The following is a 27,412-nucleotide window of genomic DNA, read 5'->3' as shown; positions in this document are numbered from 1 at the left end:
TATTACCACATTAATGATCGACCTCTGATGATGGAACTACGTAGTAGCCAGTTAGGTGCTTCGCTGACGGTTAGTTAGGCGACGATTATTTTAGTCACGGTCCTGCTCTGCCACCAAATTTAACAGTTGCTGGGAGCCAACAACGAAAAAATTATTGAGTTTGGAAACAAACTGTAGGAAAAGCGGCTAATAAGTAACTACATACACGGACGGAAAAAAATCGTAGCACCAAGACGGTGCTGTAAGACATAAACAAAAAGTGTTTGTCGTGTTTCTACATCTGTAAGATGATGTCTATTGAAATTCGCAACAGTAGCATAACAGATGCACTAATAGCGCCACTATAAGGATGTAAATCACGTTTGTTTTAAATACACACTTGAGCATTAGGTTGAAATTGGAAGTGGCGAGTTGATGCTAGTCAAGAATGCCTCCAAGGCGACAAATACATTATCAGCACCTCACTGGGTTTGAACGAAGTCGCGTAATAGAGCTACGAGAAGCTGGTTGTCCTTTCTGTGATACTGCAGAAATACTTGCCAGGAATGTAGCCGCTATACGTGATTTTTGGCAGCGGTGGTCACCAGAAGCTATGGTCAGAAGAAGACCGGGCTCCGAACGTCCACGTGGCGGTACCGAGAGGGAAGACCATCGTGTTCGACATATGGCTCTGGCGCATCCTACTGAATCTGCAGCGGCAATTGGAGCAGCAGTTGGCACCACAGTGACACAACGAATTGTTAAGTATCGGTTACTTCAAGGACAGCTCCAAACCAGACCTCTCGCAGCGTGTGTTTCACTGACCCCAAACCACCGCGATCAACGCGGGAGCTCTTTGGAGGGCAAGGTGGAATCCTGTTTTGTTTTCTGACGAAACTGCTTCTTCCTCAGCGCCAGTGATGCTCGTGTGGTGGTTAGGAGTCCACTTGCGGGCCTGCAATCAATCTGTCTACGTGTTAGACACACTGGTCGTACACTTGGGATTATGGTCTGGGTGCGATTTCGTATGACAGCAGGAGCTCTCTCGTCGTTATCCCACACACCCTGACTGTAAATCTGGACGTCAGGTTCGTGATCTGATCTGTTGTGCTACCATCCACGAACAGCATTCCAGGGGATGTTTTCCAACAGGATAGTGCTCGTCCACATACCGCTATTGAAAAACAATACACTCTACAGAAAGTCGACACGTTACCTTGACCTGCTCGATCACCAGATCAGTCTCCAGTCTAGCACATTCGGGACATCATCGGTCAACAACTGGAGCGTCGAATAAGATGTTCTCGGGTTTCCACCCACGTCAATTGCTTAAAACTAGACGAGCTTTCGGACAAGCACTCCTTGGCCATTGTCAAGTGGTATAACTTTCAGTGGGTTGTTGGTGCCCCCTTATATACGCTAGCTGCCGGCTGTGGCGTCACTGGTGCCCGTGACATTGCCGTATATGGGCATGTTTTGAGTCGGCATCCGATGTGCCCTCTTCAACAGCGTGATTGCTGGATCCCACGCAGCGCTGAGCTGTAAGCCACCGTCTCTGTTCTGGGTGTTTGCTGTAATTTTTATTTCAATAGCTTCCTTTATTAAACTGTCTCAGAAGCCGTTAGTGCGAGCCACGACAGAGGTATCGTCAAATTTTATGTGGCGACCGTTTTCTAACGCATGCTCAGCTAACGCAGATTTCTCTGGATAGCGTAGGCGATAATACCTCTCATGTTCTTTCCTGCGTTGTTCCACAGTGCGCACTGTTTGTCCGATGTACTTCTGGCCACACTCACAAGGTATTTCGTAGACTCCAGGTGTTCTGAGAGCCTACGCTATCCAGAGAAATCTGCATTAGCTGAGCATGCGTTAGAAAACGGTCACCACATAAAATTTGACGATACCTCTGTCGTGGCTCGCACTAACGGCTTCTGGGACAGTTTAATGATGAAAGCTATTGAAATAAAAATTACCACAAACACCCTGAATAGAGACGGTGGCTTGCAGCTCAGCTCTGCTTGGGATCCAGCGATCGCGCGGTTGAAGAAGGCACGTCGAACGCCGACTCAAAACATGCCCATATACGGCAATGTCACGGGCACCAGTGACGTCACAGCCGGCAGCTAGCGTATATAAGGGCGCACCAACAGCCCACTGGCAGTCGTACCACTTGACAATGGCCAAGGAGTGGTTGGCCGAAAACTCGTGTAGTTTTAAGCAATTGACGCTCTTGGAAACCCGAGAACATTTTATTCAATGTTACCGCCGCGCGACTCTGCATTCATACAACTGGAGCGTCGTCTACAACCAGCATTAACCGTCCCTGTATTGACCGACCAAGTGCAACAGGCACGGAACTCCATCTCACAAACTGACATACTGCACCTATACAACAGAATTCGTTCACGTTTGTATCCTTGCAGTCAACATTCTGGCGGTTACACCGGTTGTTAATGTACCAGCATTTCACATTTGCAATAGCTTATCTCGCGCTCACATTAACCTGTGATCTTGCAATGTTAACCACTTAAATATGTTACTTAGACAAACGTATTCCGAAACTTCGTTACTCTACATTAATAAATTTTTGGTGCTGAAATATTTATGGGCTAGTCTATATTAAAACAAACATTTGCTTGATTAAACTAGTATTTTTCAATTAAACAGAGGAGTTAAACGAATTAGCCGGTACATGTCCGAGCGCTTTCCCTGGATGGAAAATAAACAGTGTTCACATTATGCCGTTCTGTATGTGCTTGCATACATCTTTGAGTACATTAAAAATGACTGTCGATGAGGTCAGTGAGGTGTAGCACAAAATTCACAGTCCGCCTCATCTCTTTGTTGACGGTCTCAGCTGCAAACATGTTGAGCAGAGGTTTGCCAGCAGCTCGCCGTATTAGGGCAGTGCATGTCTGGTGGGGGGTGACCGTCTGTGAAAGTCTCACAAGAGCCTCGACGTTCACATAATGCAGCCAGTCACGTAGCTTATTCTGTATGCAATCTTTTTAACTGTTCGGTGTCCTTCCATTTATACCTCTTGGAATGGCGGTTTTCATCTGTTTCCAGCTGTTGGCCAGAAGAAATATTTTACTCCCCCAATGATCGTACCTTTTATTTAAGGTCTTTCCAGTTTGTTGGAGATTTCCTTCCACCCCAACAGTCTGTTGTATCTCAGCTAACCGTCAACAAATACACTTCAGGTGAATACCACTTATTACCACGCATCATATCTCGCATATGGAACATAGGCTACGTATAGTATCATTTCAGATAATATGACACAGAGCGCGATGTACTAAAAAACGAATTAGTCGTTTCCCTGATGACTGCTAGCACTGAGACCGGTCGTTAGAGGATATGGAATGCAGCAGATGTTCCGACTGCCTTGGAGCAAGACAGAGTCAGGTGCGCAGATATCGACAAAAGAACTACATTTATATCTGCTTTTTGAAAGAGTGACGACCTTGACTAAGATAAGCGTTACACGACAAGGCAGGTCCCGCGCTACAACGTAGGATCTATTAATGACAGAACTTCGCGTAAATTTCTGTATGTTCTCTCTGGTTATTCTTGGTTTTGTCATTTTCTCATATTTATAATGTACAATTTCATAATGCTTAACCACTGTATATGTGAACTATACTTTGTTATTGGGTCCGTGTTTTCATAATGCTTTTCATCATCTTTCATAATGAAATTACTTAAGTCAGTACAATTATTTTGTGTGACTCCTCTAATAAATTAGTTTCATTATACTAATCGTGCTTCATAAAGGAATAGTTCTCTCACTGACATCAGTCTATCTCAGTGAGAATCGTTAGTTTCTCATTCTCCAGTAACACATTTGCATTACGAAACTGAACCCTTTTTCCACTTAGATTATGTTTCTTCTGAAGTCTCACTTACACTTCAATAAAATATAGACTATAGAGAGAAAGTAAATTTTAAATATTTTACTGAAAGTAAATCTCTCCTGAAGCGCCAAAGAAACTGGTATAGGCATGCGTATTCAGACGCAGAGATATGTAAACAGAATACGGTGCTGCGGTCGGCAACGTCTATATAAGACAACAAGTATCTGGCGCAGTTGTCAGATCGGTTACTGCTACTACAATGGCAGGTTATCAAGATTTAGGTGAGTTTGAACGTGGTGCCACAGCCGCCGCACGAGCGATGGGACACAGAATCTCCGAGGTAGCGATGAAGTGGGGATTTTCCTGTACGACCATTTCACGAGTGTACCGTGAATATCAGGAATCCGGTAAAACATCATATCTCCGACATCGCTGCGGCAGGAAAAAGATCCTGCAAGAACGGAACCAACGATGACTGAAGAGAATCGTTCAGCGTGACAGAAGCGCAACCCTTCCGCAAATTGCTGCAGATCTCAGTGCTGGGCCACCAACAAGTGTCAGCGTGCGAACCAATCAACGAAACATCATCGATGCGGGCTTTCGGAGCCGAAGACCCACACGTGTACCCTTGATGGCTGCACGACACTAAGTGTTACACCTCCCGTGGGCCCGACAACACCGACATTGGACTGTTGATACTGGAAACATGTTGCCTGGTCGGACGAGACTCGTTTCAAATTGTATTGGGTGGATGAATGCATAGACACTGCATATCAGCAGGGGCATGTTCAAGCTGGAGAAGGCTCTGTAATGGTGTGGGACGTATGCAGTTCGAGTGATTTGGGACTCCTGGTACGTCTAGATACGACTCTGACAGGTGACACGACGTAAGCATCCTGTCTGCATCCATTCATATCCATTGTGCATTCCAATGGACTTCGCAATTCCAGCAGGACAATGCGACACCCCACACGTCCAGAATTGCTACAGAGTGTATCCAGGAACACTGTTTTAGTTTAAACACTTCCGCTGGCCACCAGACTCCCCAGACATGAACATTACTGAGCATATCTGGGATGCCTTGCAACATGCAGTTCAGAAGAGATCTCCATACCCTCGTACTCTTACGGGTTTATGGACACCCCTGCAGGATTCATGGTGTCCATTCCCTTCAGCATTACTTCAGATATTAGTCTAGTCCATGCCACGTCATGTTTCGGCACATCTGCGTGATCGCCTACACGATATTAGGCTGGTGTACCAGTTTCTTTGGCTCTTCAGTGTAATTCTGAGTTAATCGAAAACAATGTTTCTCGCTTAAGTGCTGCTAGATGGTCTACATATTTTGAAGTGACTTATTGGCGTGCACGACTTACCAAAGCTATCTGGACCAGCACAATGCAGAGAATAGAACCGAGGGAGGCACTCTGAATCAGTAGCATGTTGCCGATGCAGTCCTGCAGTATCACAACGTTCCTGATAACAAGACACACGGGAAAAACAAAACAGTGTAATATCTGATGAACCATGTATCTGTCAAATTCAGATTGAGAACAGGCTGAGTATGGGATCATTCGTCCATAAAACTGCCACTGTAGATATTATTCATTAACTTTAATCACAAAAGAAAGCCTTTGGAAATGAAATATTATAAGAAATGTGCTGTTCCGTAAGGATGGTTCAATGAAATAATTTTTGCAGTGAAGTTTATCATAATTGTTGAAACACAGCATAGCGCTGACTAGTTACAAGAATTAATATAAGGACGTAGGACAATATAAATGTAATATGTACAACCGAGGTGAAGGAAATTGTTTAAAAGAGCGTATGTGCAGGACGTAAAGCACTTGGAACTGAAGAGTCCGAAATCACATTGGTGAGACGTAAGACGAAGTTATTTCTATTCATAGTGGAGCAAGAAAAACGACCCGCCAGGGTAGCCGAGAGCGCTAACGTGCTGCTTCCTGGACCCGGGTAGGAGCGCCGGCCCCGGATAGAATCCACCTGGCGGATTAACGACGAGGGCCGGTGTGCCGGTCAGCCTGTATGTAGTTTTTAGGTGGTTTTCCACATCCTGCTAGGTGAATACCGTGCTGGTCCCCATGTTCCGCCTCAGTTACAAGGCTCGCAGGCATCTGACTACTTTCGCACTATTCTAAGGATTACACTCAACGCAGACCGTTGGGGTACACTAATTCCGTCCCGGGGAGTACGGGGTGGCGGCAGGAAGGGCATCCGGCCACCCCTTAACCATTAACATGCCAAATCCGATTAACGATGGCTGACCCTGCGTAACTGCGGAACAAAGCTCAAGCAATAGATTGTGGAGCAAAAAGCACATGGAAAATATGATTTGTATAATACAGCAAATTGATTCCAACAATATTTAACTTTGCCTGGTTCTGACAACGGGTGCGAGTGTCTTCATCAGAAAAAAATTACCTGTGTTTAAAATTTTCTTTCTCATTTCCGCATATTTGGAGATAGTCTTGGATACATGGGCTGGTAAAAATGCTACAATTTTAAACATGGCTGTAAGCTAGCAAGCACACAAGAATATGATTTGTGTAATGTAGCCAACGTGGAACATACACTCCTGGAAATGGAAAAAAGAACACATTGACACCGGTGTGTCAGACCCACCATACTTGCTCCGGACACTGCGAGAGGGCTGTACAAGCAATGATCACACGCACGGCACAGCGGACACACCAGGAACCGCGGTGTTGGCCGTCGAATGGCGCTAGCTGCGCAGCATTTGTGCACCGACGCCGTCAGTTCAGCCAGTTTGCCGTGGCATACGGAGCTCCATCGCAGTCTTTAACACTGGTAGCATGCCGCGACAGCGTGGACGTGAACCGTATGTGCAGTTGACGGACTTTGAGCGAGGGCGTATAGTGGGCATGCGGGAGGCCGGGTGGACGTACCGCCGAATTGCTCAACACGTGGGGCGTGAGGTCTCCACAGTACATCGATGTTGTCGCCAGTGGTCGGCGGAAGGTGCACGTGCCCGTCGACCTGGGACCGGACCGCAGCGACGCACGGATGCACGCCAAGACCGTAGGATCCTACGCAGTGCCGTAGGGGACCGCACCGCCACTTCCCAGGAAATTAGGGACACTGTTGCTCCTGGGGTATCGGCGAGGACCATTCGCAACCGTCTCCATGAAGCTGGGCTACGGTCCCGCACACCGTTAGGCCGTCTTCCGCTCACGCCCCAACATCGTGCAGCCCGCCTCCAGTGGTGTCGCGACAGGCGTGAATGGAGGGACGAATGGAGACGTGTCGTCTTCAGCGATGAGAGTCGCTTCTGCCTTGGTGCCAATGATGGTCGTATGCGTGTTTGGCGCCGTGCCGGTGAGCGCCACAATCAGGACTGCATACGACCGAGGCACACAGGGCCAAAACCCGGCATCATGGTGTGGGGAGCGATCTCCTACACTGGCCGTACACCACTGGTGATCGTCGAGGGGACACTGAATAGTGCACGGTACATCCAAACCGTCATCGAACCCATCGTTCTACCATTCCTAGACCGGCAAGGGAACTTGCTTTTCCAACAGGACAATGCACGTCCGCATGTATCCCGTGCCACCCAACGTGCTCTAGAAGGTGTAAGTCAACTACCCTGGCCAGCAGGATCTCCGGATCTGTCCCCCATTGGGCATGTGTTGGGACTGGATGAAGCGTCGTCTCACGCGGTCTGCACGTCCAGCACGAACGCTGGTCCAACTGAGGCGCCAGGTGGAAATGGCATGGCAAGCCGTTCCACAGGACTACATCCAGCATCTCTACGATCGTCTCCATGGGAGAATAGCAGCCTGCATTGCTGCGAAAGGTGGATATACACTGTACTAGTGCCGACATTGTGCATGCTCTGTTGCCTGTGTCTATGTGCCTGTGGTTCTGTCAGTGTGATCATGTGATGTATCTGACCCCAGGAATGTGTCAATAAAGTTTCCCCTTCCTGGGACAATGAATTCACGGTGTTCTCATTTCAATTTCCAGGAGTGTATTTAATATATTAAACAAGTGTCTTAAACATTTGCTGAAACTTGTGTACGAAATTTACCCTAGTACAACATCTATGAACAAATTTTTGATATTCCTTGCAACAGTTGACGAACAGTGATCTGATCGAAACTGCCTCCTGTAGTGTGCTGGGTTTTGTTTCCCTGTGTTGTCTTTTCTTACTGACTGCGCCAGAAGGCCTTGTAGAGTACTTTCATTAATATTCAGAAAATAGCCTGAAACCTGATACTTGTAACCTACATTTTACTTGATCACATTTCAGCTCGCTTTGACTGAAAGATAGTCATACTCGCTGCTTTAAAAGGAGCAAGGAAAGACGGCGATAAATTAAAAGTTCATTGTTTTAAATAATTACGTATATTCAAAAAATATATTGTTTTACAGGCATGGTACCTTTTATAAAGCATAATTTTTTCTGCTCCTCTAACCGCATTTGGCACAGTTTATTCCATTTGTTGTTAATTACTGCTCTGTAATTAATAGTTGGAGGTACTACTCATTGCTCAGCTAGAAGTGGTAAATCTTTACCCCACTTGCCACGCGGATTGATAATATCACGGGCAGTGCACAGACCACGCTAGACCGAAACGAAAACGACTTTTCAAACATTGCACTTCATTTCTATCAGTTCCATAAACGCGCGATCTAGCGGGTTCTTGGTGCCACTCAAAAGTGTCCGTATACAGCCATCCGATGGCTCGCGTTCCCGGTTGCATATTACATCGCAACGCATTTTACCACGGAGGTGACGGCCACACAGGCTGTTGGCGCAAGACTTTGAGCGAAAGCACCACGATCAACCTTGGGGTTGCTTATACACCGATGAGCCAAAACACTATGTCCACCTGCTTAATAGCTTGTTTGTCTGTCTTTGGAACGGAATATATCACTGATTCTGCGTATCAGGGCGCCGGCAGTTTGTTGGTGGGTTTGTGGAGATATGTTGCATTAGATGTCTATGCGCAGATCATGTAACTCGCGTAAATAAAGGGAAGCTGATTTGCGTACGCTGTGATGACGCCCAATAGCGACCTGGATAGGTTCTATAGAATTTACATCAGGCGGGTCCGGGTCACCGAGACATCGACGCAGGTTTACTAGAATGTTCCTCAAACCACTCTAGCACGGTTATGGCTCCGAGACACGGACAATAATACTGCTGAATGATGACATCAGCACTGGAGAAGACAAAAAGTATGAAGGAATGCAGGTGGTTCGCAGCAGTCAGCGTGTCTTTGATTACTGCCACAGGCCCCATGGAAGTGTAGCAGAATGTCTACCATACCATAATACTGCTCCCATCAGCCTGCTTCCGTGGCGCGCTGCACTTTTCGAGCCGCCGTTTACCTCGATGACGGCGTTTGTGGAGACAACCAGAGACTTAGTGTAGCAAAAATCTGATTCACCCGAAGAGCCGACACGTTTCCATTGACCGACAGTCGAACACCGATGGTCCCGTGCCCACTGCAATCGCAATTGACCACGTCATTAGGTCAACATGTGAACACGTAGGGATGGTCTGCTGCGATGTACAATGAACGGTGTGCTCTGATACACTTGTGCGTGCACCAACATTGTACTCTTTCGGCGGAGATGCCACAGATCCTGCTTTACAGAGCATACCAGCCTCGGAACACCACGTTCTGTTCAAAAATGGTTCAGATGGCTCTGAGCACTATGGGACTTAACATCTATGGTCATCAGTCCCCTAGAACTTAGAACTACTTAAACCTAACTAACCTAAGGACATCACACAACACTCAGTCATCACGAGGCAGAGAAAATCCCTGACCCCGCCGGGAATCGAACCCGGGAACCCGAGCGTGGGAAGCGAGAACGCTACCGCACGACCAAAAGCTGCGGGCCCACGTTCTGTGAAGAGTCGTGGACGTCCAACCATTTAGCGACTAGTGGTAGTTTCACAGTCTTCTACCTAGTCCGTAGGCCGCCCCCGGTAGCTGAATGGTCAGCGTGACGGATTGCCAGTCCTGTGGGTCCTGGTTCGATTCCCGGCTGGGTCGGGGAATTTTCTTCGCCCAGGGACTGGGTGTCGTGCTATCATTCTCATCGACTGCACGTCGCCGAAGTGGCGTCAGATTGAAAGACCGGCACCCGGCGAACGGTCTGCCCTACGGGGGGCTCTAGCCATTCAAATAAATAAAAACCTCGTCCTAGATGCTCTAGACGGTAGCAGGTGAACATTCGACCAAATCCACCTTTTTCGAGATACTCGTTCACAGGCCTTGCTTGATAATAATCTGCCCTTTCTCAAAGTTGCTTAGCTCATTGGATTTCCCCATTTGCAGCCCACATCTTCACTAGGGTGATCTCCCGTCCGTGTCTGCTTCGCTTATGCACTTTTGCTACTGCGTCACGTTCCCGCAACGCTAGTAGGCGGAATCCAACGTCGTGATGGGCAGTGGTCATAATATTTTGGCTTATCAGTTAATAGCTACGGTGCCGTCCGGAGCGGGCAGCGAAACGGAACAGTCGCTACTACAGCACCAGTGTCCCTTTCTTTGTTCTCTAAAAGCTCTCTCTCTGCGTACCAAATGACTGATAACCTCTTCCATTGTAATCTCCCGCCTCTGTAATTTTTCGTATGGTAAAACTATTCTTGGAGAAGATTTCCCTTTAGTCCTACTTGTGGTGTCACCGCCAGACACCACACTTGCTAGGTGGTAGCTTAAATCGGCCGCGGTCCATGTAGTACATGTCGGACCCGCGTGTCGCCACTGTGATCGCAGACCTAGCGCCACCACCAAGGCAGGTCTCGTGATACGAGAGTGGACTCGCCCCAGTTGTACGAGAACCAAGCTACCGCCCAGTTGTACGAGAACCTAGCTACCGACCAGATGTATGAAGCCTTTCTCTCTCATTAGCCGAGAGACAGAATAGCCATCAGCTAAGTTAATGGCTACTAACTAGCAAGGCGCCATTTGTATCAGTGCCTATAGTTTACGAGTATTCAAGAGAGATGTATTCCAAGGACTAATAAAAAGATAAGTAATAAGCATCTACATACTTTTCTTCTTATTCATTTATAAGTTCTCATGTTCCAGACTTCACGCCCGTCTGCTTTAGCCGTGCGTGCCCTATCGGCTATAGCGTTAGTCTAGAGTTCATTTTCGGCCCTCTCAACTTCACGGTGTCGGCCCAGCTACCGACACAACATTTATTGGCGACGAGCAAAAGAGTTTGTATTAATTCGTTTGCAACATTGGCGACGATTTAGAGTGTTTTCTGATTGCTTACATTTACTTGTGTAATGGCTTCGCCACATTCTCCAGATGTACTGTCCGAGTTTTATCGCTTGCAGAATCAGCAGACGCAGGCGTTACTGGATGCCCTTGGACAGCTCGTCCAGGGTCAACGTACCATTCAAACCGATGCGGCCGCCGCCGCTTCTTCGCTACCGCTGCCACTAAACGCTGTTGCGCCTCCCTTTCGACCATACGTGGCAGCCGATGAGACCTGGCAAGAGTGGTCTCGCCAGTTCAGCTTCCACCTTGCTGCCTACAGAATTCAAGGTAATGAGCGGCAGCCGTTTTTGCTTTCTTGTGTCGGTGTGTCCACATACCGTGTGATAGTGAAATTGTTTCCCCGACGAGACGTAGCAACTCTGTCATACGAGGAAATTTTGTCTGCATTAGATGCCTATTTCAAAGAAACAGTTAATGTGGTTGCAAAACGGTATACGTTCTTTCGTACAAAACGTACGAACGGTCAAACTAATAGGGAGTGGGTAGCAACATTGCAAGGACTTACTAGGGACTGTGCCTTTGAATGTGACTGTGGTCTTTCTTATTCAGATACAATGGTGCGTGATGCAATTGCACAGAACGTTTCTGATGTTCGCATACGGGAGCAAATTTTGAAACTAGTTAATCCCTCCCTTCAACAAGTGATAGACATATTGGATAGACAGGACACACTTGACTGTGCTCAGGAATCTTTTGAAACTTCGCCAGCCGTGTGTAACATTAACCAGCCCGCTGGACGCGCTGCGCGGCCCGGTAACCGGGCCTTGCGCACGTCGACACAGCGACCGCCGCGTGCTAAGCCAGAGGTGCCGCGCCAGCCCACAAATGCAGTGAAATCATGCCCGCGGTGTGCTACTAGACATTCGCGTGAACATTGCCCGTCACGCCAAGCTATTTGCTTTTTCTGCAATAAGAAAGGACATGTTCAAAGTGTTTGCCAGAAAAAGCTCAGATCAGACAATCACAATCATTCCAGGCCCTTTGCTTCGCGCCGGAATCGAACCAAGGACACTCAGGCTCGTGGACCTTCGCCTATGGACATTCATGTCGTTAATTCCGCTTCGTCCAGTGACACTTTCTCTAACAGTGACTGTGTTCGTCCCACAAAAACTGTGCGTCGACGTCGCCGGAAATCACGTCAATTAGCAAGTGATTCTGTACCAGTGTCTGTTCCAATTGCACAAAACAGTCGCTCTTGTCGTCAGCAGAACAATAAACTTTTTGTGGACTTAGACTTTGAAGGCAAAGTGATACCATTCCAGCTCGATACCGGAGCTGCAGTTTCATTGCTCAATCACGACACGTACAAACAACTGGGCAAACCTCCGTTGCGTTCCGCAAATGTTAAGCTAACTACATATTCCGGACAGACAATTCCTGTGTTAGGACAGTGCAGCCTTCTTGCAACATACAAGGGACAAACAAAACTTGTGTCATTTTACGTTCTTCGTTCTTCTTCTGCAGTGAATTTGTTTGGTCTAGATTTATTTAAGTTGTTTAACATGTCTATTGTAAATCAGGTCCTATCAGTGAATCAGACTGTGCCTACAGACAGTGTTTCTCGGCTGTGTGACGAATTTGCAGACATTTTTGCACCGGGCTTAGGTTGCGCTAAAAACTATGAAGCACATTTAGAACTGAAGGTAAACGCGCAACCGAAATTTTTCAGGGCGCGCAATGTTCCCCACGCATTGCGTGAGGAGGTCGCAAGAACGTTGAACAATGTAGAATCACAAGGTGTGAGTGAATGTGCGCAATGCCTTTTTCATTTCAGCTCCGCTTCATCGCTTACGCCGTACAGGTGTTCCGTTTCTCTGGACGACGGAATGCGAACGCGCCTTTCGCCAGTTGAAATCGGCGTTGCTTTCTAATACTTGCCTTACGCCATTCGATCCCCAGAAACCCCTTTTGTTGATGGTCGATGCATCGAATTTCGGGATCGGTGCTGTGCTTGCGCACAAAGTTGGCTCCCATGATCGCCCTATTGCCTTTGCGTCCAAATTGCTCTCGTCTGCGCAAAGAAATTATTCACAGATAGAGAAAGAAGCTTTGGCTCTCGTGTTTGGTGTTACTAAGTTCCATGATTTCTTGTATGGTCGTCACTTTACCATCATCACAGACCACAAACCTTTGACATCGCTTTTTCATCCGACCAAGCCTGTACCTCCACGTACAGCGCAGAAATTCATTCGCTGGTCTATTTTCCTCTCGCAGTACCGCTACGATATCTTGTATCGGTCCACTGCTAAGCACGGAAACGCCGATGCGTTGTCCCGTTTGCCTGTTGCTGAGGATAAAGCGTTCGATTCTTCCGAACTTGCTTGCATGTTCATTGATTCGGAAACCGATGAAGTGGTCGAATCGTTTCCGATTGATTTTCGTCGTGTCGCTACAGCCACAGCTGCTGACCCTATCCTTGCTACTGTTTTACGTTTTGTTGCTACGCAATGGCCTTTGTCAAAGTCTCGGATCGAGGATCCGTTGGTTCGCCGATTTTTTGCTCACAAGGAGAGACTTTTTGTTCGACGTGGTGTTTTGTTGTTGCGTTCTGATAATGATCAGTCCAGAGTTGTGGTCCCAAGTTCGTTACAGTCCTCTGTTTTACGGCTTCTTCACCAAGGACATTGGGGTATAGTGCGAACGAAACAACTTGCTCGTCAGCACTGTACTTGGTTCGGAATCGATGCTGCGATTACGAATATGTGTTCTTCGTGCCCGGCGTGTGCCGCACAACAGTCCGCACCGCCGCGGAAAGTCTTTGCGTGGCCAAAAGCCACTTCCCCTTGGGAACGCTTGCACATTGATTTTGCTGGTCCATTCTGGAATGCTCGATGGTTGGTTCTGGTCGACGCCTTCAGTAATTTTCCTTTTGTTGTCCGGATGTCTTCCACGACGTCCTCCGCCACCATACAAGCGTTGTCTGCTATCTTTTGCATTGAAGGTCTTCCGCAGACTATTGTTTCCGACAATGGCCCACAATTCATGTCCGCGGAATTTCAGTCATTCTGCCAGGCCAATGGTATTCAACATCTGACATCCGCGCCGTTTTCGCCTCAGTCCAACGGTGCCGCTGAACGATTGGTCCGGACTTTCAAGTCACAGATGTTGAAATTGAAAGAGTCGCATTCTCGGGAGGACGCCTTGTTGCTCTTTTTGTCTTCGTATCGCTCTCAGCCCCGAGATGGTCGCTCGCCGGCTGAGTTGCTCCACGGTCGTCCTCATCGCACCTTGATGTCTTTGCTGCATCCGCCGCATCAGGTTCCTGTGCAGCGGCAGACTCCTGCTTTTGCTCCAGGCGACGTTGTATTTTATCGCAACTATCGAGGTTCACGGCGTTGGCTCGCAGGGCGCATTCTTCGCTGCATCGGCCGCGCGATGTATTTGGTTTTGGGGGCCTCTGGTGAGGTGCGTCGGCATCTCGATCAGCTGCGCCTCTGTCGTCGCTCGGGTTCTGCCGCTCCCCGTCTGCTTTCAGCGACGGTGCCGTCCGGTCAGCGCCCTGGGGACCCATCTACTGGCTCGCCTCATCCCCAGGTGTTACCGACGATGCCTTCCATTTTGCCCCATGGCAACGCGCCGCCGCCGCCGCAGCAGCAGCAGCCGCCGCCGCCGCTTGTTCTCCCGCCGGCGCCGCCCGCATTCGACGCTTCGTTGCAGCCGCCAAGCGCCTCCCAGGGTCACGCGCCGCCGATCGCTTCCCGTGACCAGCTGTCCTCCGCCATGGAACTCCCGCCCGCTCCGGACCACATGACGTCATCGCGCGTCGGCTACCCCGACGCAATGGAAATCGACCCTTCGGTCCCTCCTGTCTCATTACGGGCGCATACACCGCATGTTGACGTGCACCCTGGACTAGTTTTTCAGGCGTTTCCTAGCTCCCCTCGGACCGAATGGCCGGGTGCGGGGGGCACAGCCTCGCCTGTTGTTAGGCTCCCCACCTCATCGCATACGTCAACATGTGGTCCTCCCCACGGCGGGCGGAAGCCTTATCTCACGACCGTTCGCCGATTTGCGGAGGAGGAATGTGGTGTCACCGCCAGACACCACACTTGCTAGGTGGTAGCTTAAATCGGCCGCGGTCCATGTAGTACATGTCGGACCCGCGTGTCGCCACTGTGATCGCAGACCTAGCGCCACCACCAAGGCAGGTCTCGTGATACGAGAGTGGACTCGCCCCAGTTGTACGAGAACCAAGCTACCGCCCAGTTGTACGAGAACCTAGCTACCGCCCCAGTTGTACGAGAACCTAGCTACCGCCCAGTTGTACGAGAACCTAGCTACCGACCAGATGTATGAAGCCTTTCTCTCTCATTAGCCGAGAGACAGAATAGCCATCAGCTAAGTTAATGGCTACTAACTAGCAAGGCGCCATTTGTATCAGTGCCTATAGTTTACGAGTATTCAAGAGAGATGTATTCCAAGGACTAATAAAAAGATAAGTAATAAGCATCTACATACTTTTCTTCTTATTCATTTATAAGTTCTCATGTTCCAGACTTCACGCCCGTCTGCTTTAGCCGTGCGTGCCCTATCGGCTATAGCGTTAGTCTAGAGTTCATTTTCGGCCCTCTCAACTTCACGGTGTCGGCCCAGCTACCGACAGAACACTACTTTCGCAACTATTTAATTATAATTGCTACGACGGTTTCAGTGGAATGTTGAGTGCGCGATATCCTCTTAACTGTCTCTTTTGTTACTTTTGTATCTTAGTAAAATTTAGTAAATGCATTGTTACAGGGCCGCAGATTTCACAAACCCTGACTCACGTAGGAAAGCCCATGAACATACCGAGAAGCTAAAACAAACCTTTGATGCCCGTCACTCAATATTTGGCATAGTGTGGCCCCAGCAGACTCAAATCCAGACGCCGTTTCCTAAGTTGCGCCTTAGATGAGCCCAAAATGGTTCAAATGGCTCTGAACACTATGGGACTTAACATCTGAGGTCATCAGTCCCCTAGAACTTAGAACTACTTAAAGCTAACTAACCTAAGGACATCACACACATCCATGCCCGATGCAAGATTTGAATCTGCGACCGTAGTAGTCGCGCGGTTCCGGACTGAAGCGCCTAGAACCGCTCGGCCACCGCGGCCGGCTAGATGAGCCCCACATCTACTATCCACTAAGAGAGGACCCACCAAACGGCGTTTCTGGTGATTGGAAAACCTGGAGAATGCTTAACCGCATCAGAACTGGGGCGGCTCCTGTGATATCTGATCTGATCAAATGGGGTTTGTTGGACGAAAATGACGACAAATGCGACTGCGGCACTCGAAAGGACGTGGAACATCTTCTACAACGCCCTGCCTGCCCCCACAGATGCACCCTCGACGATCTATAGCTGGCTAAAGAAGAAGCATTGGACATTGCCCAATACTGGGCAAACAAATTGTAGTTTCCGTACACGAAAAAGTAAAGTAAGTTATTTGGTACATGTGCATAACACTATTCCCCTTTGGTGACCTAGAATCAGTGACTTGAACTGGTGGGTCCACATGGTGTCCTAGACCGGCACTGTCCCGTCGCCTTGATTGGGCTGCAAGACTAAGGACTACAAGAAAGTCCAGCACTTATAGTCGGTAGCGACGCGGCTGTTGTGCATATGCCTCATTACCAGCGACGTATCCTAAATACCACTGCCTTGCCCTTGCTGCACTAGTCATCTGTAGTACTGCTGAGTTCGTTGCTTCAATAAGCTAACCTGTGTCGCAGCATTGCTTCGATTTTTTTGAATTATTACGGTGACAATATCCTGTACTCGCCTGCTGTCAGTGCTGCTGCAATACACCGCTCGGGCTCAGGCTATTGAGCCCGAATATGATGAGTATACTACAGCAGAGTGTGTAACGTAGCAAGTTATTACGAAATGACATTCGTTGTAGTAAGGCACGCGGCCGTTTGATTAGGTGTCTGCAGGATGGCTATTGTTTTTTGTGGCTTTGCTCACAGCGCAGTTGACGCTACCTGGCGTGAGAACTGCATAGCGTAACAGTCAGTCACTACGAAGATTCATACCTTCTACGAATCTAAATAATCCATATCAGTTATTATGCGATTTTGTTCAAATTTGGTACACAGCCTTTTGTTATTGATGGAATGATGCTGTCAAAATTTCAGATTTTCATTTATTATAGTGCCGGAGATAAAGAAAATGACCTAAAAGTCCCAAAAACCAATGCTTGTTTTTTAAAACCATGTTACGAACAAATACAGATTGACTTGCATAATCATTTGAAGCCATTACAAAGTTACCAGTGCATAAAAATCAATTAGTGAGAATTTTCTTTTCTAACACGTTAGTCACTGTGCATTACGTAATACAAAAACCGGTCAAAATTATTATTTGATTATGTTTTGTTGTGTGAGTGCGTGAGAATGATTGAGAGAGTGTATGTGGGACATACGTTAAAACTTAATATGTCATTTTTCATAAAACCTTGTACAAATATACCGTGGGAAATTATGGTGCAACCATGATTCAGATGACGTATGGCGGTGTGAGCTTGCGTTTCTTTAAAAACAGCCAGAATAAAAGTTAGAGACGGAATAAGTTTATTTATCAGTTTGGAGAATAATTCGTAATTCGCTTATTTTGATTAAACAATATACTAGAAATTGAAGTTTTAATGACGTTAATTACTATCAGATTATTGACTGGATAAGGCAAGTCTTGCCGCAAGAATGATCTGGAAGGAACATTCTGATTGGTCATTTAGATCAACAGCCAATCAGAATTAATCTGTTCCCGATTGGAGAAATATAGGTTAAGTCTTCTGTTGTGACTTGGCAAGACAGCCAAGCCACTATGATTGGTAGCCGAAAGGCACGCGTTAAGCTCACGCAGGCTGGCGTGAGGTCTGGAACATTAAAGGAGTTGAGTCTAGTAAAAAAGTACGGATCTTCTGGAATACTTAACTTTAATCCATAATTGGTGAACATCGGTCAGACGGTACATGCATCACAAGATAAATAGCAAATGATAATGGCGCCTTGCTAGGTCGTAGCAAATGACGTAGCTGAAGGCTATGCTAACTATCGTCTCGGCAAATGAGAGCGTAATTTCTCAGTGAACCATCGCTAGCAAAGTCGGCTGTACAACTGGGGCGAGTGCTAGGACGTGTCTCTCTAGACCTGCCGTGTGGCGGCGCTCGGTCTGCAATCACTGACAGTGGCGACACGCGGGTCCGATGTATACTAACGGACCGCGGCCGATTTAAAGGCTACCACCTAGCAAGTGTGGTGTCTGGCGGTGACACCACATCTTCTGTTTATTGTGTTAACTTGTTCGCTAATCATTCAGTACCTTCGGAGTTAATTACACTCCTGGAAATTGAAATAAGAACACCGTGAATTCATTGTCCCAGGAAGGGGAAACATTATTGGCACATTCCTGGGGTCAGATACATCACATGATCACACTGACAGAACCACAGGCACATAGACACAGGCAACAGAGCATGCACAATGTCGGCACTAGTACAGTGTATATCCACCTTTCGCAGCAATGCAGGCTGCTATTCTCCCAAGGAGACGATCGTAGAGACGCTGGATGTAGTCCTGTGGAACGGCTTGCCATGCCATTTCCACCTGGCGCCTCAGTTGGACCAGCGTTCGTGCTGGACGTGCAGACCGCGTGAGACGACGCTTCATCCAGTCCCAAACATGCTCAATGGGGGACAGATCCGGAGATCTTGCTGGCCAGGGTAGTTGACTTACACCTTCTAGACCACGTTGGGTGGCACGGGATACATGCGGACGTGCATTGTCCTGTTGGAACAGCAAGTTCCCTTGCCGGTCTAGGAATGGTAGAACGATGGGTTCGATGACGGTTTGGATGTACCGTGCACTATTCAGTGTCCCCTCGACGGTCACCAGTGGTGTACGGCCAGTGTAGGAGATCGCTCCCCACACCATGATGCCGGGTGTTGGCCCTGTGTGCCTCGGTCGTATGCAGTCCTGATTGTGGCGCTCACCTGCACGGCGCCAAACACGCATACGACCATCATTGGCACCAAGGCAGAAGCGACTCTCATCGCTGAAGACGACACGTCTCCATTCGTCCCTCCATTCACGCCTGTCGCGACACCACTGGAGGCGGGCTGCACGATGTTGGGGCGTGAGCGGAAGACGGCCTAACGGTGTGCGGGACCGTAGCCCAGCTTCATGGAGACGGTTGCGAATGGTCCTCGCCGATACCCCAGGAGCAACAGTGTCCCTAATTTGCTGGGAAGTGGCGGTGCGGTCCCCTACGGCACTGCATAGGATCCTACGGTCTTGGCGTGCATCCGTGCGTCGCTGCGGTCCGGTCCCACGTCGACGGGCACGTGCACCTTCCGCCGACCACTGGCGACAACATCGATGTACTGTGGAGACCTCACGCCCCCACGTGTTGAGCAATTCGGCGGTACGTCCACCCGGCCTCCCGCATGCCCACTATACGCCCTCGCTCAAAGTCCGTCAACTGCACATACGGTTCACGTCCACGCTGTCGCGGCATGCTACCAGTGTTAAAGACTGCGATGGAGCTCCGTATGCCACGGCAAACTGGCTGACACTGACGGCGGCGGTGCACAAATGCTGCGCAGCTAGCGCCATTCGACGGCCAACACCGCGGTTCCTGGTGTGTCCGCTGTGCCATGCGTGTGATCATTGCTTGTACAGCCCTCTCGCAGTGTCCGGAGCAAGTATGGTGGGTCTGACACACCGGTGTCAATGTGTTCTTTTTTCCATTTCCAGGAGTGTATCTTATCTTGTTGCAGCTAACTAAATCGCTTGCTTAATCCTTTACAGCAGAGCGTCAGGTACATACAGACAGGACGCTACTTCCCTTAATTCGCGTGTGCTCGTCACGAGACGTACATCATAAGCTATAACTCTACACATGACAGTTCTAAGAGGGGGTCATAACAATGTACTCTGACAACGTATCTCAAATATAGTCAGCGCACTCATCAACGTCGCTTGGTCTTACCTGATGACGGCTTGATGGTGAAGAATAATACCGCGCAATCGGCTATGAATATCGTTAGAATTCGGGTGTTCAGATGACAGCCCACTTCCTTCGGTTCCCTCCTTTAGAAACAAGGCATCTGTATCTTGTTGTTGGTAAATGCTCTTCTGTAGTTTACAACTGTCATGATGTACGGATAAATAATCCCCAAGTAATAGAATCCTCTTGGAATCCTCTTGTGATGGCGAGTATTTAGTGCCTTCACTTTCGTTGCCCAATTCGTCAATGTGCTTTCTTATAAGAATAAGTTGCATACGGAGTTGCTCCATAACGCAGATATTTAAACAGTCGATCATGGCATTGAACACCACAGCATCCGCTGAGATGTAGGCGCAAATCAGCCAACCGGAGAGCCAGCCAAACGAATGGTCCGTCTGGAAGGGCAGTATGATTATCAGAGGAAGTCCTTCGCCCCTTGTAGGGTACGTGAGCCACGCAAGAGTGTCGACTGCACCCAGTATTATGTAGATTGTCACGAAGCGCCGTAGTGAAGCAGCGAGGTCTCGCAGAACAGGGATGTCGCTAGGAGTCATGAACTCTCCGAAGTCCTCGCGCACCTGCAAGCAAAAGAATGTCGATTACATACGCTGCATGCGGCGTCTGTTGTTCGGTACTCGACATCAGAATACTGTGTACACTGACGGAAAAGAATCGCAGCACCAAGAAGAAGTTGTGCGACTTAACTGAAAGTTGGTAAGCGCCTTTCTACATCTGAAAGATAACGTCTGTTCAGATTTCGCGCCAGTCGCATAACAGTGGCGCTAGTAGCACCACTATGAGGATGCAAATCAGGTTTGCTTTAAATACTCGCTGTAACGGTCGTGAGCGTTAGTTACTTTGGAGATTTGTTGTGGTGAGTTGATGTTAGTCAAGAATACCTTTAAGGCGACAAAGACACCATTATCAACACCTCACTGAGTTTGAACGACGTCTTGTAATGGGGCTACTAGAAGCTGGATGTTCCTTCTGCAATACTACAGAGAGACTTGGTAAGAACTTTGCCACTGTATACGATTGCTGTCACGGCTGTCACTAGAATGTACAGTCGCAACAACACCTCTGGATGGCCATGCATTACTACCGAAGTTCATCATAAGCTATAACTCTACACATGACAGTTCTGTGAGGGGGTCATAATAATGTAACCTGACAACATACTTCAAATATAGTCAGTGCACTCATCAGTGTCGTCTGGTCTTACCTAATGATAGCTTGATGGTCAGGGATAATACCGCGCAATCGGCTATGGATATCGTTAGAATTGGTGCGTTCAGATTACAGTTGAGTTCTTTTTTTTCTTTATTGTGATTTCATGCCCCAGCCCCATATGGGCAGGGGAGGTCTGACAGCGGCACAATTTGCCGCTCTTCAGCCGATTGGCATTACAAAATATAAAAATAGGTAATCATACATACAAACAGGGCGGAAAGAAGGGAGATATAAAAAAATTGAGACAGTGGAAGTTAAAATATACACTAACATTGGGACGTTCATTGGGATACAGTTAAAAGAGTCGATATAAAGTTAAAAGAATACAGTTGGCGATTTTTGGGGCACTTAAAATACACTGGAGTCACACACACAAGTTGAAGTCGGCCACAGTATTAAAAACACACAGAATGAAAGACACTTAAAAAACCTTTGTAAGCCATGGAGCACACACAAAGAATAAAAACTGCCACGAGGGACCTGCCGAGGGACCGGAGGCCTGAGAGGAGGGAAAAATAGGGGAGAGGAAGGTGCAGTGGGGAAGGGGAAGCTGGAAGGAGTGGGCGGAAAGGAAGAAAAGGGGCGTCAGATGGTACACCAAGAGGCAGGAGATTACCAGGGCAGGAGATGGAAGGCAAGTCAGGAGGGACGGCAGAGATACAGAAGGGGGCCATGGGAAAGGGAGGGGGCATAGGAGGGAGGAAAACCGCTAAGGGGAAGGAATGAGGAGAGCCCTGAGGAGTAGGTGGAGGAAGGTGGGGTTAGAGTTGTTAGGAGGGGTAGAGATCCAGCCAAAGCTCATCATCTGGGAGGGGTAGCTGCTGGAAATTGCGTAGGGAAAGAAGATGGAGGGTGTGGAGATGGAGAGAGTGTGGGACACAACAGGCTGGAGATGGAGAGGAGTGATGACACAAGTGGGTGGGGGATCAAGTCAGCAGGCAATGTACAGGGTGCAGATGTGTTTGAGCAAAGGAAGAAGATGAGGGAAGGGGATGAGGTCATAGAGGATTCGCATGGGGGATGGAAGGCAAATACGAAAGGTGAGGCAAAGTGCATGGCGTTCTAGGATTTGGACAGCTTTATAGAATCTGGGAGGGGCATAAATCCAATCCACACTGGCATAACAACAGATGAGGTGGATCAAGGATTTGTAGGAGTGAAGGATGGTGGAAGGATGCAGTCTCCAGCTGGACAGGACTTTCAGGAGGTGGAGTCTATTGTGGGCTTTGTGTTGGATCGTAAGGAGATGGGAAGTCCAGGTGAGGTGACGGTCAAGGGTAAGGCCAAGGTATTTCAGGGTAGGAGTGAGGCACATAGGACAACCATAAATGGTGAGGTAAAAATTGTGGAGCTGGGTGATATGACCTATGATGATTGCATGGATCTTGGTAGTGTGGATGCGAAGGAGACACTGGTTGCACCAGGTAGTGAACTGGTCTAGGTGGGTTTGAAGGGTACGTTGGGACCATTGAAAGGTAGGATAGAGAACCAGTAAGGAGGTGTCATCTGCAAATTGGAGGGGATGAACAGGAGGCGGAGGTTTGGGCATATCGGCAGTATGCAGGAGATAGAGGAGAGTGGAAAGGACAGAGCCTTGGGAACTGCCGGCAGTGGGATAGAAAGTACAGGAGTTTGTACTGTGGATAGTGACATAGGAGGTACAATGGGAGAGGAAGGAAGCAACAAGATGGACGAAATTGATGGGGAGAGCATAAGTCTGGGGTTTAAAGAGGAGCCCAGGATGCCAGACACGGTCGTAGGCGTTCTGGAGGTCGAGGAAACAGTTGACTTCCTTTGGTTGCCTCCTTTGTAAATAAGTTGTCTGTATCATGTTGTTGGTAAATGCTCATCTGTAGTTTACAACTGTCGTGATGTACAGCTAAACAATCCCCAAGTTATAGAGTCTTCTTGGAATCCTCTTGTGATGGCGAGTATTTAGTGTCTTTACTTTCATTGCCCAATTTGTCAATGTGATTTGCACATAAGTTGCATACAGAGTGGCTCCATAACGCAGACCAGTATGTTCGGTGTATCTGCAGCAGCAATTTGAGCAGCACGTGGCACAGCAGTGACACAAAGAACTGTTGCAATTCGGTTACTGCAAGGACAGCTCCGAGCCAGACGTCCTGTAGCATGCATTTATCTGAACCCAAACCACCGCCATTTGTGACTTCAAAGGTGTCACGAGAGAGCCCATTGTAGCGCAGGATGGAGGTTTGTTGTGTTTTCTGAGGAAAGGTGGTTCTGCCTCGGTGCCAGTGATAGTCATGTGTTCGTTAGGAGGAGGTTAGGTGAAGGTTTGCGAGCAGTGTCTTAGCATGGTAGACACACTGGACCTACACTTGGAGTAATGGTCTGGGGTGCGATTTCGTATGACAGCAAGAGCTCTAAGTGGTTATCTTATACACCCCAACTGCTAATCTGTACGTCTCTTTGGCTATTCAACCTGCTGTGCTGCCATTTGTGAACAGCATTCCTGGGAAAATGCTCGCACACACATCACTGTTGTAATCTAATCCAACATGCTCTATAGTGTGTCGATACATTATCTTGACCTGCTCGATTATCAGATCTGTCTGCAATCGAGAACTTGAGACATTATCGAACGACAACTCCAGCATCACCCACAACCGCGTAACCGCCACTGTGTTGACCGACCAAGTGGAACAAACGTGTTATCGCACCCCGCAAACTGACGTCTGGCATCCTCACAATACAATGCACGCACGTTTCATGCTTGCATTCAATATTCTGGTAGTTACACAGGTGATTAATGTACCAGCGTTTCACATTTGCTATGGTTTATCTTGCGCTTACATTAACTTGTGATTTTGCCATGTTAATCGCTATACAAATTTTTTCCCGAAATTTCATTACCCTGCATAGTTTAGTTTTTGGAGCTGCAGTTTTTTCCGTCAGCGTATTTAGAGCTAAAAAAGTCGCATTGTGGGGGAGTTACTCGTTATGGTGTTCTATACCTAGGAAAAATAGATTCGTGTACAGATTTCGAGAAAAAAACCTAGCAAGAGGATTTATGTGAGAAATATCAAGAAATCGTCCTAACATTCTTCTCATTTAAACTGCTCAGCAAGAAAAGTGAAGACCCATAAGAGGAGGAAGAAGCGAAATGAAACTTCACAGGTTGACGGATATGTGATGTTGTTTCAGTGGCAACAATAAAGAGTAAAATTTGCGCAGAACTTGGCAGTATGAGCCCACTTATCAATATGACGTTTTCTTCCCTTTGGCCTGGATTAATGCAGTGATCCGCTTGAGAAAGGCGTCATAAGGCAGCAGTATCCTATTCTGAGACAAGCTGCCCACAACCCCTGTAAACGGATCTTGAGACCCTGGATACTGGCATGGTGAAAGACTTGACGTCCCTTTTGCCACACATAGCCCTGCTTTGCTTCCAGATTCTGAACATAGGTCACATAATGGTACGTTAACGGAAAACACAAAGTTTATAACTTTCATGTTGTGAAACAGGGGATTAATTCTGTGATGCTTCACATTAGAACAATGAATATGATTTCCATGAAGCAAATCTAGCGACCAGATTGTCATTGCCTACGTGGCCAGGTCAATTTCTACATATTATTTTTATTCGACAGAGAATTTGGAGGGAATAAAGTTAAAATGAACAGGATACACAAAAGGCGCCACCTTAAATGTTAGAACTGACCTGTTGAGCGAGTTTCTGAAAGTCACGCTCGCGCCAGGCGATGTGGCAGCGGCGGTAGACGCACGTGCTGCCCGTTTCAAACACGCTCACTGTTAGAGTGAAACGATCAAAATCACTTGTTCCCTCACGGTACATTGCAATTGCGTCGCAAGTGTTGGTATAAGACACAGCAGCCACTCCGAGAACTCTGAGCACGTAGGAGATGCGACACGACCACTGGCCGGCCCTGGGGTGACAGATGGCACCCGTCCAGTGCAGCAACCAGAGCAGGTAGTCCAAGCTGGTCGCCTCTTCTGCAGCTGTGGCTATCGACGCTGCAGGCTCCATGCTGCTCAGAATCCAGGACCTCCTGTTCACAGAAGACATATTATCACTACTATTTCTGTCACTAAACATATCCGATATCACACCAAAAGATGTATATACTGAGGTGACAAGTCATGGAATACAGATATGCACATATGCAGATGACAGTAGTATCGCGTACACAATGTATAAAAGGGCAGTACACTAGCGGAGCTGTCATTTGTAGCCGGCCGAAGTGGCCGTTCTAGGAGTTTCAGTTTGGTACCGCTACGGTCGCAGGTTCGAATCCTGCCTCGGGCATGGATGTGTGTGATGTCCTTAGGTTAGTAAGGTTTAAGTAGTTCTAAGTTCTAGGGGACTGATGACCACAGATGTTAAGTCCCATAGTGCTCAGAGCCATTTTGTCATTTGTACTCGAGACGATTCATGTGAAAAGATTCCTAGCGTGATTATGGACTCACGACGGGGGATTAGCAGACTTTGGACGCGCAGTGGTAGTTGCAGTTAGGCGCGTTGGACGCTCCGTTACGGAAATCTTTAGAAAACTCAAAATTCCAAGGTCCATAGTGTCAAGAGTGAGCCGAGAGTACCAGATTTCAGACTTTGCCTCTCACCAAGTAAAACTCAGTGGCCTTCACCTAATGACCGAGGGCAGCAGCATTTGGGTAGAGTTTACAGTGCTAACATACAAGCAACATCGCGAGAAATACTGTACACATCAATCTGGGACGTACGATGAACGTATCCACTAAGACATTGCAGCGAAATCTGGCGTTAATGTGTTGCGGCAGTACTACATCGCCTGCATCGCTTCTCCTGGGCTCGTAACCACATCGGTTGGACCCTTGAGAGACTGAAAAATCGTCGCTTGATCAGATGAGTCCCGATTCCAATTGGTAACAGCTGATGGTAGGGTTCGAGTGTGTCACAGACCCTACGAAGCCATTAACCCAGGTTGTCAACAATGCACTGTGCAAAACTGGTGATGGCTCCGGACTGGTTCCTCTTGTCCAACTGAACCTATCGTTTACTGGAAATGGTTGTGTTCGACTTCTTGGAGACCATTTTCAGACATTCATGGACTTCATGTTCCTAAACAACGATGGAATTTTTATGGATAACAATGGGCCTTGTCGGCGCATATGGACAATTCGAGCGAATGATTTGCCCACCCAAATCGCCCGATATGAATCCCATCGAACATTTATGGGACATAATCGAGAGGCGAGTTCGTGCACAAAACCCTGCACCGATAACACTTTCGCAATTATGGATGTCTATGAAGGCATCATGGCTCAATATTTCTGCAAAAGTCTTCCAAAGACTTGTTGAAACCATGTAACGTCCAGCTGCTGCACAATGGAGGGCAAAAGGAGGTCCGACACGATATTAGGAGGTATCCCATGACTTTTGGAGGTACCCCATGACTTTTGTCACCTAAATGCAAATGCCGGTGCTAGCGAATCCTGCAGGTGGCGCTGTTGTATTTATTGATGAAAGGCACCTGTGGAATGACACCAATAAGCTGTAAGTATCATTCATGGTCAGATAAGTTTGCACCGTTGTTGGAAGTGCACTATGTCGGAGCTAAGAGAATTCGACCGTGGGAAAATTGTCAGGGTTCATATGAAGGGCGCATCTGTAACCAGGCTAGCCGAAATGTTTGGTGTTTCAAGGGACAGCGTATCGAAGATTTTCACCGCATACAGTAAAAGCAGGAAAACGTCATCGGCTAAGTGACAACTGAGCCAGGTGCTCATCGTTCGCCGGAATTTGAAGTACCTTGCGGGGCGCTGCTGACCTCTATGACGCACTGAGCGAAATCGTACAGTGGTCAGGAGCTTGGACTCTCATTCGGGAGGACGACGATCAGATCCCTGTCTAGCCATCCATATTTATGTTTTCCGTGATTTCCCTAACTCGCTCCAGGCAAACGCCGTTATGGTTCACTTGAAAAGGGAACCCATCCCCATTCTTCCGTAATCCGAGCTACCGCTCCGTCGCTAATGACCTCACTGCTGACGGGACGTTAAACTGTAATCTCTCTCCTCCTCTTTCGCTATGGCGCA

The 27,412-nt window shown here is 47.9% G+C and overlaps 1 protein-coding gene across 1 annotated transcript in view; it reads right to left on the bottom strand.

Annotated features, from left to right (window-relative positions):
- Positions 1–27,412, bottom strand: part of LOC126416421 (uncharacterized) — a 68,380-nt gene that overhangs the window by 21,020 nt on the left and 19,948 nt on the right. Inside the window, exons 2-4 of the mRNA XM_050084140.1 lie at positions 25,038–25,386; positions 20,105–20,700; positions 5,213–5,312 (exon numbers count right to left, since the gene is read on the bottom strand). Coding sequence (XP_049940097.1) covers positions 5,213–5,312; positions 20,105–20,700; positions 25,038–25,364 — 1,023 coding nt within the window. The 5' untranslated portion in view covers positions 25,365–25,386. The remainder of the gene's footprint in view (positions 1–5,212; positions 5,313–20,104; positions 20,701–25,037; positions 25,387–27,412) is intronic.

Source organism: Schistocerca serialis, chromosome 8 (genome assembly GCF_023864345.2).
Source record: "Schistocerca serialis cubense isolate TAMUIC-IGC-003099 chromosome 8, iqSchSeri2.2, whole genome shotgun sequence".
NCBI lineage: Eukaryota > Metazoa > Arthropoda > Insecta > Orthoptera > Acrididae > Schistocerca > Schistocerca serialis.
Note: the sequence above shows the minus strand (reverse complement) of the source record. Positions and strands in the feature narration are given on the sequence as shown.